The 12,297-nt window shown below is 48.3% G+C and overlaps 1 protein-coding gene across 1 annotated transcript in view; it reads left to right on the forward strand.

Annotated features, from left to right (window-relative positions):
* The window catches only part of MRPS7 (mitochondrial ribosomal protein S7), a 132,276-nt gene that overhangs the window by 118,232 nt on the left and 1,747 nt on the right, over positions 1-12,297 (forward strand). The window contains exon 4 of the mRNA XM_078654520.1: positions 6,136-6,303. Within this exon, the coding sequence (XP_078510646.1) occupies positions 6,136-6,303 (168 nt within the window). The remainder of the gene's footprint in view (positions 1-6,135; positions 6,304-12,297) is intronic.

The raw sequence follows: 12,297 nt of genomic DNA on the forward strand, positions 1-12,297 counted from the left end.
ACATAATCTTCGCAAGGGTTATCCGGGCAATGTGGATAATCTGATCCCTCCCAAATCATCTGCTGGTGAATAGGGATCTACACTCCCTGTTTCTGAATGAGTGGAATGTGCTTGGGAGTTGTATGGTAGTGAGTGAAGTGCGAAATTGTGTGGTAATTGGGTTCATGGACTGGTGCCTTTGTGGACCATTTTTTTCTCCTTTGGTCGCAACATAAAAGGCTCTTCAAACTCCAGCCTTCTCTTTTTTTGGAGTAACGACTCCCCAGTCCTTGGATGAATAGTTTGTTGACCGTTGACGTTGTGCTGCAATTTTACGAGAATTGAATCTTCCTCTTCTTCCTCCATAATGTGGTGTTTTGGCGCCAACTTAAATTTCGGTGCAGAGGCGTCTTGTGGAGGGGTCTTAGATCATGCTTTCAGAGAAGGCTCTTTCGATGCGGAGGGTTTTTATGCTGACGACTGTTGCACAACATTGCGATGGAACGGTGTTTAGGGATTGACATCGTGTTTGGTCTTATGGCTGGGGGCCCGACAGGGATCGAGGGGTGCCTCATTGTTTCTCGGCTACAAAGCCTTGTTGCTGTATCAACCGGAACCGATTGAGCTTCAAGGCTGATCTGCTCGAGGGCGTGGCTCCGGCAAGTCATCCAGCTGTGTCTTGTGTTTAGGGACTTGAGTTCTCACGGCCCTTGGTGTAGTTTTTGTCTTTGGCCCAACGTCCCCACTGGTTCTGTGCAGAAGGAGATGGACGGTTGGTAGTCATCATTGCTGCCTCCTGTGTCGATGCCGTAGTCTCCCGAGCTGATGTAGTGCAATCTACCTGTCATCTATGCTCCATTATCCTCAACTGTGATTTAAATGCTATGGGTGAGGCGTTGATCCCAATTGTTACATAAAGTATTTTTACACTTAAACAGTTGACACTCTGCACAGTAGTGTTCGGGAAAGAGGCACAAATTACACACCTGGTGGTGGATGTTGTGTGGACAATTAGCTTTGTACGGAGGACACCTTCAAAATGGGGTACCCTTCATCAGCCTTTTCAGAACATCCTTTGGTCCCAGTGGAAGGCGCCTTGTTATTGCTTATGTTGGTGGAGTCGACTCTTCGGCGATGTTCTTTCACTCGGGGTACAATGATGCATGATTCTTAGAGTCTAAACTTCCTCGAAAAGTTACATTGAGAACAAGCCTCGATGAATACCTCCAAGCCTGATGGCAGAAACAATCTGAAGATGGATCCAATAGCCATGCGCAATACCTACAAGAGGAGGAGTCACTGATACAAAAGACTTCTTCAATGAAAAACAAATTTCAAATGTCAGAGCCCAAATCTAGATGGCAGGGGTATGCATAGCATACCCCAGCCACTCATGCTACAAATAGTGTTACTGAAGGTAAGTGACTTGTTCTTCTGAAGGATGCTTTTATCTGCAGACTTTTCACCTTTTTCATAGATACCATTCATTACCTCCCAAGGTCGTGGGTCTGTGGGATGGCTCAGACTAGAAAGTCCAGCAGAGTTGAATGGGCAAACTGCCCACCTCTATGGATCTACCTGTCGAGGCAATAGTGGTTTGTGAACATTTTCACTGATACCCATGTAACTGTCCGACGGATATCCAAAGATAGACACTCCATGTGGCAGCGATGTGGTAGCAGCTTTGGCTCTGGTGGAGTGAGCCCAAAGGCCTTCTGGAAGTTGCTCCTTAGCCGATGTATGCTAGCTCTGAATGCAGAAGACTATTAATCGAGAGATGGTCTGTTTCTGCGCTGACTTGCCCAACTTTGGTCCTAAAAATCCCACAAAGAGCTGATCTTCTACTTGGTGTGCTTTGGTGTGATCACTGTAAAAGCTGACTGCTCTCTCTGAATCCAAACAATAGATGCTCTCTTTTGAGGGATGAAGCGGACCAAAGAAGGCCAGAAGAGTGATGGCTTGTGTGATGTGAAAAGGTATCACTACCTTCAGCTGAAATGGCACGTTAGTCCTAAGCAGAAGTATGTCTGGAGGCAGGGAAAGGTGGTATGAGGAAGCTGGACCGAAAGGGCCTGAAGTTAACTTAACCATTGTGCACATTTTATCCCTATCAGAATTTTTAAGATGAGCAGGCGCAATGAACAACTGTGCATTGGTTCTGAAGTGGTACACATCAGAAAGATGAGGTCTAAATCCAGGTCTCATTGAGGAATTCCAAAGGGTGTTGGTGAAGACATCTGCTGCAAACCTTTTATAAAACACAACACAGCAGGTGATTTTATCAAGGATGGACTAGTCAGGCAAATTTCAGAAGGCTGAAGGAGCAAACAGGTGACCAGAGCAAAGCCTTGCTCTGCCAAAAACAGAGTGAGCACAACTACATCCAACAGCAAGTACTTACAGTCCGATATCACACCATGCCACACACTTGTCCCAGAGCCCTTCATATACAGTTTTCATGGCAGGGCGCCTGACCACTAGGATGACATCTGTGGCCTTGGGAGGCAGATCAATGAACTCCATTGCCACCTGCTCAATCTCCACACAGAGAGGTACAGATTGTGCTGGCTCAGGTGCAAGACTGTGCCCTCGTGCTGGCACAGGAGGTCCTCCCACAGTGAAAGCCTGATCCAGAGGGCAGGTGCTCTGGCCCAGATGTTCCAGGTACCACACTCCTCTAGCCCAGTCTCCTGCCACTATGATGATTTGGGTCTGTCATTCCACATCTTCTTCAGAACTCTGAGCAGGAGACGTGATGGTGGGAAGGCATACTCTATATGGAATGCACCACCAAGAGAGATTTCTCAGGCACTCCAGTGCGCAAAATTGCTAATACTGCATTTTTAACTGGCAAAACAAAATATAGCCAGGTTTTTCGCATTGTTGAATTATGCCCTGTGCCTCCTCTGGATTTAATTGCAGTCCAAGATCCACTAAGTGCCGCTGACTGAGTTTGTCCTTCCTATTTTTTGAAGATCATGCCAGGTGGTGTAGCACCAGGGAAATCTCCTGATGATCCAGTTAGCTCCATAGACGCAGAGCCTCTGGGCACAGGTCCCTGGAAACTACCCCACCTTCCTTGTTGCAGTACTATATGGAGGTGTTTGTGAGAACCTGCACCCGCCTCACTTTGATGGTTGGCAGGAAGGCTTTCAATGCCAATCGAATCGCCAACAGCTCCTCCAATTTGATGTGGAGATGTGTCTCTGCCCGAGACCTCTGATCTCCAGCTCTCCCAGATGGCCTCCTCTACCCAGCAGTGATGAGTCAGTCACCTCCGTGAAGCCTGGGTGGGCTAGGGAGAAGGGTCTGCTCTATTTGATATTGAGCAGCCACCACTGCAGATCTTTTGTAGGTTCCTACAACACCTGGATGACATCCAATTGGTTTCCTTTATGCTGGGCCCAGTGAGATTTTATGTTCTATTGCAAAACTCATATGTGCCATCTGACATGATTGGTAAGCAGCGGGCAGGTAGTCAATGGCCACAGAAGCTCAGACTCGTCCTCACTTAGACCCAGGACATAGGTTGAAACATCTGAATCTTAGCCCAAATGTTGTGGACCCACTAGTCCAGAGGCACGCTCGGATATGCACCATATACAGGATGGCTTAAATTAATGGAGCCTCTGCAAAGGAGTTGGGTGTGAATTGAGCAGGTTGATTGAGACCCCAATGATGATCAGAGGTTCACCATTGTCTGGAGATGGTCTGCAACTGGCTGTGGTGTACCTGTCATAAAGGCAGAGTCGAGGCAGGGGAAAATGGTACCACAACTCCTCAGATGGACAGTGACCACCACCATCATCTTTGTGAACACCTAAGGGGCATTGGTGAGGCTGAAAGGAAGCACTGCAAAATGAAAGTGCTCATGGCCCACCTTGAACTGCAAGTAGCGCCTGTGGAACTGAGATGTGGAAATAAGCATCCTGTAGTTCCAACTCCACCATCCAGTCTCTAGGAACCAGGGCAGAAAGGGCCTAGGACAAACTGAGCATCTTGATTTTTTTTCTTTCTTTCTTTCTTTCTGCTGAAAGGCATTGAGATGGCAAAGATCCAGGATTGGACGAATGCCTCTGCCCTCCTACGGTCAAAAGGAATTAGTGTGAAGAATACCTAGTCCCCACTTCCAAAGCCAGTACCCTCTGTATGGCTCTTTTGGCCAAATGAGCCTGCATTTCCCTGGCATGAGACAACAGACAGGTGGTCCTCCGACAGGCATTCCACTGTAGGGGGAAGGTGTGGGGGGTCAAAAAGGAATGGCAGGACATAGCCCAGTTGGACACACTGCAGGACCAGTTTGTTGGATATGATGTTTTGCCTCCCCTGCAGTAAGTGGTTGATCCTGATTCTGACTGGAAGGCTGTAGGCCGCTAAGAGTGCACTAGAGAGGTTTGGTGGTTTTGGCCAGGTGGGCAGAAGATTGGGAAGAACACTGTCCCTGATGGCCTGGTCGTTGTCTCTAGGCCCCACATTCCGGAAATCGAAAGGGTTGGGAAGCCTGTTGTATGGACAATGAGAGCTGGCACTATCGACACACCACATCTCTACCATATCACCTAAAAGGACTAAATTCCTTGGACGCCTTGTGGATTTTTTTTAAAACATTTTTTTTTACTTAAATGAAGAATTTATTAACCATGAGGCAGATCAACCTCTGGAACGATAGCAAATTCATGCTCTCGACTTATAGCGGGACCTGCACAGAGCCTTTCGGTGCTTCACCACATAGAGGTTCTCCTCACGCTCTCTGATGGCTTTAGGGTTCATCTGGGCGCTGTTGTCGCAGGCTTTGGAGCTGTGCGACTAACCCAAATACCAAAGGCAGATCTCATGGGAATCTGTCAGACATATGTTTGCGACAATCCCTAGAAGGCTTAAACACTGTAGTTTTTGGGTTGTGACAACCTTTACACAGTGAAAAATTTGAAGGAAAAGGAGTGGCGCTCCGAATCAGTGACTGAAGTTCCTGAAAGGAAGGAAATGATGTTTCTTCACATGGCTGAAACCTATGCATCTCAGTTCTCACTTCCGCTGTGAAATGACGTAGATTCGGAGTCACACTGTGCCAGCCCCCAGGAGCAGTACTTAGAATATTCCAGATCCAGTCTTGCGCCAGGAGATATTCGCAAAGTTTGGAATCTGTGGATAAAAGGATCCATTCGAAAATAGAAAACTACAGATAATGCCCTACTGCAGTTTGTACAAACCCCTCCAGTTACTACAGACTATAAGTAAGCACTATTAGGCCAATTAAATTATCAGTATGCAGCATAGTGTACCCATTCATATGTTCGAAGAAGGCAGGTTATAGAGAGTGGTCATCCGGTTTCAGGGGTCAGCTTATGCATTAATGTCCCATCCCGACTCCCCTGTGACCCTGCTCGCTTTAAAGCACCTTCTGATCGCATCCTCAGTCTACAAGCATTTGTGAAGTTCATACCGCAGTTTAATAATGTTAGGGAGACACGGTGGCCTACAGTTGCGTGTAAGCCCTCAGTTAGCCATCACCATCGGCCTGGGCATGAGACTCAGCAGGCATGTCAGGAGTAACTGCTTTAAGGTTGTTTCAGTGTTGTGCCCTGGCACTCCTGCAGCTAGGAGTTTTCTCACCATAAATTGGTTTAATCATCTTGTTGTTGTACCTCGTATTACCTCTACTCATGATACCCACATCTTCTCTTTCTCATGTTTGACACCTGTATAAGGAGCACTTCATAGACCATCGTTAAAGACCTACTTCCGCTCCTCTAGCCTGAGGCCGTACAACAAGAAACTCCTCCATCTTTTCAATTTTGCAAGAAGTCACGTCGTCCATTCTTTCCCCTACTGTATTTTCTCTGTGCCTCTTAATGCTATGAATTCCACTGCTCCCAAATCTATATAGATACCTGCATATAAACCTGCACATTACTTAACAGCACTTGCATCTGCCCTGCTCCTTCTTTTTGTGGGTGTGAATTGGTGGAAATTTTGTTTGGATGCAGTAAAACTTATGTGCTTGCACTGTTTGTGTGTATGTGGCTAGTGTGCACTGTGGAACCCAACTGCACCTTATTTGGGAGCAACTGGTGTCCATGTGCATGTAGTGTAAGTACCGATGCGTCTGTTTCTTGCTCTTTACTCACTGATAAGCCTATTTCTGTCCTCCGTTAGACTTTGGAAGAGATCAAAAGGAAGCAGCTGGAGAAGTATTACAAGGCCCCAGAGGAGGAGCGCTCCAGTGTGGAGTGCAATCCCTACACCATATTCCACAAGGCTCTGGAAAACTGCCAGCCCATCATCGGCCTCGCCAGCATTCAGAGGGGTGGCAAATCCTACCAGGTACGTTACCATTAAAAGTGACATGGCACTGGCTGTAGTACTGTAGGACGGCCTCGCTCAAGCCTCCCTCTTTGGTTGTTATGTAATACGTTGCATGTTTTCTCTATAGCTGCCCTTTTGCTAGCTATCTCTGAGTTGTTTTGGCCACTGCTTGCAGCTGTCATCTGCCAGTACATTATTTGACCAATAGACCAGTCTGTAGACCGTTTTCTTACTGTTTTGGTCTTTGGTGTCTCATTCTAGTGCAATAAATATTGCGATTTAATAACGTGTGTGTGGATGCTGTTAAGAAGGGTTGTCCTATTGCATTATTACTGGTCTGTGTTGTGTGTAGTATTCGTAAGGTATGGGGGAAACCTTTTGCAGGCTCCCTTCAAATGAGTTGGTGATGAGCAAGTCAAGGGTTGGTGGCACTACAGAAGACACGTATCACCTAACGTGTCTGATCAATGTGTGTTGAGTTCTTCTCATGGAGGATGCTGTGTAGGCTTTTCCGCAATCATGAATGTTTGTGCGTGTCTTCGCATTGCAGCCTGTTTTCTGAACAGTGCATGTCTTAACAGTGAGTCTGGTGGGTACGCAGCGAGAGTACAGGAGAAGATTGTTACAAGCAACTGTTGTGTCTGCGTTTTGTGTTGTCTATTGTTTGGCCATGGAATGTATGGGATTAGGATAGGCGATCCTGTTGTGACTCTTCATCCAATCCATGAAGCTAAACTAGTGCATGGTAAAAGGAAGAAAAATCGTTTTCCCCTAAACTGAAATGTGTCGAACATAGGATCTCAAATAAGCTGGATTTGATTGGAAATTATTGGATTATTGAATAAAAAGGCAGAGCAAAGCCATCTTGTCTAGTACAGATACTTATTTTTTTATGACGAGAACTTCTGAGGTCTGTCCACAGTAGTACAAATATCTTTTTTTTTAAGGTTTCAGGACCCAATACCACTCTATGTACAATTAGTTACCTTTTTCAACAGTGCCTCAAGACCACAAACTGACATATAATTTTTTTATAGTGCATCTCACACTCCCGCTGGTGGAGCTCGGTGGCCCAGGTGTGAAGTAAGCATATAGGGACACAACATGTGGGCCCTATAGCTGCTACCTCATTTGGGGTCAGTGGTACATTAAGGGAACGTTGTGGACATGGTTTCTTATGGGGATATGCCATGTGGTGATTATAAAGGGGTTGGGTCTCTCCTTTGGTCCAAACTGCTCCTTAGAAGCAGGGGTAGGAACGGGAGAGGTCATAGGCGGGAGAAAAGAAATAATAATGTTAAGGTGTTGTGTATTTTATTGTGCCTTACACTATCCAACACTTGTCTAACACTGTTGTAGGGCAAACCAAACTGAACAATCTCTGAAGAAAGGGTGTTACAGTTGGAACAAACCAATTTTGCATTGGTTTGTAAAACAGCGCAGCCCTGTCCATTTTATTACACCATCCATGTTTTTCCCCATAGGCTCAACAATCTCCAAGCCCTCTTTTCTTCAATGGAGCATAGGTCTGTTGAAAGGAAGTACATCCTAGGTGTACAAGTAACCCTACCCTCATACAGCCCAAGAGGGACCTGCTGTTTCTGGTCTCCCATTGGTTGTAGGCAATTGTTGATTCCAGAACAGTTAGGACCATTCTCTTTCGCAGACCTCGCCAGGACCATTCTCCATCGCTGACCTCGCCAGCACCCACGCACTCGCCTCCGTGGACTACATCCTCCTCGGGGACCTGAACTTCCACCTCGAGAACAACATCGACGCCAACTCCGCCACCCTGATCGACAACCTCGCCAACCTGGTCCTCAGACAACTCGTCACAGCACCCACCCACGTCGCCGGCCACATGCTGGATCCCATCTTCTCCACAGGCTCCCATGTCGCCTTCGACCACACCACCGAACTCCATGAACCGACCACCGCTGCATCCATTTCACCTTCACGAAACCAACCATGCACCACCGCACCCAACAGCTGCCTCGCTGCTGCTGAAACAAAGTCACCGAAGACCAGCTGATCACCTCCCTTGCCAAGAACCCACCCACCAACCCAGGCACCGCAGCCTGAAACCTCAGACAGTGGATCAACGACTGCGCCAACACCCTCGCCCCGCTCAAGAAACCCTACAACAGCCACGCAAACAAGAGAGCCACCTGGTTCACCGACGAGCTCCAGACCTCTAAACGCGCATGCCGGAAACTGGAGAAGACATGGCTCCACGAACGCACACCGAACAACCACGCCGCCCTCAAGGACGCCACCCGCAGACACCATCACCTCATCAGATTAGCCAAGAGATCCTCCTTCAAAGACCGCTTGGATAACAACGCACACAACAGCAAAGAGCTCTTCAGCATCGTAAAGGAACTCTCCAACCCCAGCGCCAACGACATCCCGCCCTCACCAGAACTGTGCGATTCACTAGCCATCTTCTTCCACCGCAACATCGCTGACATCCACAACAGCTTCAACACCACAACCGCCCCGACTACGTCAGACTCCACCTCCCCTATGAACACCACCAGCGCCAACCGCCTGACCTCCTGGTCTAACGTCAGCGACGATGAGACACGCAATGTCATGAACTCCATTCACTCAGGATCTCCGTCTGACCCATGCCCACACCACGTATTCAACAAAGCAGACGTAGCCATCGCACCCCAACTAAGGAAGGTTATCAACATCTCCTTCGAAACAGCGACATTCCCGGAAAGCTGGAAGCACGCCGAAATCAACGCCCTCCTCAAGAAGCCCAAAGCGGACCGCAAGGACCTCAAGAAGCCCAAAGCGGACCCCAAGGACCTCAAGAACTTCCGGCCCATCTCCCTTCTCCGGTTCCCGGCAAAGGTCATCGAGAAAATCGTCAACATGCAATTGGCCCGCCACCTCAAAGACACAACATCTTGGACCCGTCCCAGTCCCGATTCAGACGAAACCACAGCACCGAGACAGCCCTCATCGCCGCCACAGACGACATCAGGCGCCAACTAGACAACGGCGAAACATCAGCCCTCATCCTCATGGACCTGTCAGCCGCCTTCGACACGGTCTTCCATCGCACTCTAAAGACACGTCTCCTAGAAGCCGGAATCCAATAGAAGGCTCTTGACTGGACCACGTCCTTCCTCTCCGGCAGAACCCAGAGCGTCTGTCTCCCACCCTTCCGAACCGAAGCCACCGACATCATCTGCGGCGTCCCCCAGGGCTCATCCCTCAGGCCAGCGCTTTAACGTCTACATGGCCCCCCTCGCACAAGTGGCCCGCCATCACGACCTCAACATCATCTCCTACGCTGACGACACCCAGCTCATCCTCTCCCTCACCAAGGACCCACATACCGCCAAAACCAACCTCCACGAGGGAATGAAGGCCGTCGCCGATTGGATGAGGAGCAGCCGTCTGAAGTTGAACTCTGACAAGACTAGGTCCTCATCCTCGGACCCACCCCCTAAGCCTGGGACGACTCCTGGTGGCCGGCCACACTGGGAACAGCACCAACCATGCACGCAATCTAAGACTCATCCTCGACTCCTCCCTCTCCATGTCTAAGCAGGTCAACACCGTCTCCTCCTGCTACAACACCCTCCGCATGCTCCGCAGGATCTACAAGTGGATCCCGACCGAAACAAGAAGAACAGTGACACAGGCCCTCGTCAGCAGCAGACTGGACTACGGCAACGTACTCTACGCAGGAATCCCAGCCAAACACCTACGACGACTACAACGCATCCAAAACGCCTCCGCCCGACTGATCGTCAATGTCCCACGCCGCAGCCACATCACCCCCCACCTGAGAGACCTACACTGGCTCCCCGTCAACAAGAGGATCACCTTCAAGCTCCTCACCCACGCACACAAAGCACTCCACAACGCCGGACCAGCCTACCTGAACAGCAGACTCAGCTACCCCCACCCGCCAGCTCTGCTTCGCCAGCCTCGCCCTCGCCGCTGTCCCCCGCATCCAACGAACGACCTCCGGCGGCAGATCCTTCTCCTACCTCGCCGCCAAGACCTGGAACACCCTCCCTACCCACATATGGCAGACCCAAGACCTCGCCTTCAGAAGACTCCTCAAGACCTGGCTCTTCGAGCAGTAGCAGCACCCCCCTCCCCTCAGTGCCTTGGGACCCTCACAGGTAAGTAGCACGCTTTACAAGTACTCTGATTGATTAGCTGCTATGTAGTTTCAGGCATGTTTTCGCACCCATGTTTGACTCTAAACCTAGTCTAGTTCCCAATTGGGACTAGTGAACCCTGGTGGATGACCCTGCCTCATTGGGCGCCACTGCTGACAGAATATCTTGACTGGAGGCCATTGACAATGTTTGTTGGCGCCCCCTAATGACCACCGCTGCCAGATTCCCTCACTACCACCATTTAACAGTGGCCCTCAAGTCTCCCTAACCAGTCTCTCCGATTCATTTAGTTTTATAGCGCCACTCATACCAGTGCGAGGTGTCAGAGCAATTTACATCATTCACACACGTAAAGTAGTGTATAGGAAATGTTACATAAGGAAATAGGATTACAAGCTGTAGGAGTCACATGTCATCCATACTGGTAGGCAGTATAGTTTACGAGTCCTTGGTCTGGAAAAGCACAAATGAGAATTTAAAACATAACACTAATTGTTAGAGGTTCTCTTTAATAATGATAATAATTATTTGCAAGATTAGTTTAAGGAAAGACCGGTCAAAAAAACATGTAGGTCTAATATACACCTTGCAGTTTGCTTGCAACTCTTTGATGACAGTTAGTAGCTCATTGTTCTATGTTATGATTTTAAATTCTAAACGGCAAGTAGCAGAAAGATCTCTCTGACAAAAGCAGTAACCCATTGAGCTATTCACATTATATGCACTTTGTGATCTGCATGGCACACGTTTTTAGCAGAAGACATATTAACCCTCTGAGCTACCTAACGAGGAGTCAAACTTTCACTAGACAAAACTCCGTCTCTCTCCAGGAAGAACATCAATCCCCGGAGTTATCTTGACAGTTTTATTGATGTCTGAAAATTGCTGGGAGGCAAAGGACGCAGGTAGCAGGTGGTTTTCACGCCATAATTTATTTGCAAACAGGGCGCCCCAAGTCCACGCCCGGTGTGGTGGCACCGATCGCACATCCCTAGAGCCGGCCTTGCACGGTGTTCTGGAAAACTCTAGCCTGCTTTAGCGCCTTCTACAATATATCCCAAAATGTACATCTGGAACTGTTTTACTTAGTCTTTCTCTGGTGGTCCCTACCCCCATCATCAACACAAACCAGTTACAACTAATGTAGCTGAATACAAGAATCCAAGCTGGGGAGTGTAGAATTGTGTTTGTCGGTGTTGGACAATCTGCTTTCCAGCAGTGAAGAATAAAGCTTGTTTTAAGGCTGACATGAACCTACAGCACAGAAATGTCCTACAACTAAGATACTAAAGGACACCATACCAGCAGATCCCATATACGTCTTCTTGGGTGTGCAGACTGAAATATACCTTCCAAGGGCCAAACTCTTCTTTGCCAACTTGGGCCTTATGGTTGCTAAAAGGGAGGTGGCTAGAAAGTGGGGGGCACCATAGCTGCCGACCGTAAAAGAATAAAGGGGATAGATCTTCATATAGCAGGGGAAAAGGTTACATACAGGGTGCCCGAGGGAATTCCGTAAAATATAGGGCCCATGGATGGAATATTACGAAATAGAGCTGGGAGATGTGACACAGTGCACTCAAACCCCCCCCCCCCCCCATATCACCCTCCCGGCCGCCATTGCCCCTCAATTCTGACCTGGAACAGATATAGCTGAATCGATTGAAGATTTTGAATTGAATCAATGTGTTGTATTTAGCCCGCTTGGTCAACCATACCTTCACTTATTGTAATTCTTGGTGTAAGCAATCTTGAAAATGTTGTCATAAGTCCAAAAATCAATAAAAATATATTTTTAAAAAGTTCTACAACTAGAGAGATGGCCTCTGAAATCCAGCGTATGCCACCCTTTATGGGATAG

The sequence above is a fragment of the Lissotriton helveticus genome, chromosome 7 (assembly GCF_964261635.1).
Source record: "Lissotriton helveticus chromosome 7, aLisHel1.1, whole genome shotgun sequence".
Classification (NCBI taxonomy): Eukaryota; Metazoa; Chordata; class Amphibia; order Caudata; family Salamandridae; genus Lissotriton; species Lissotriton helveticus.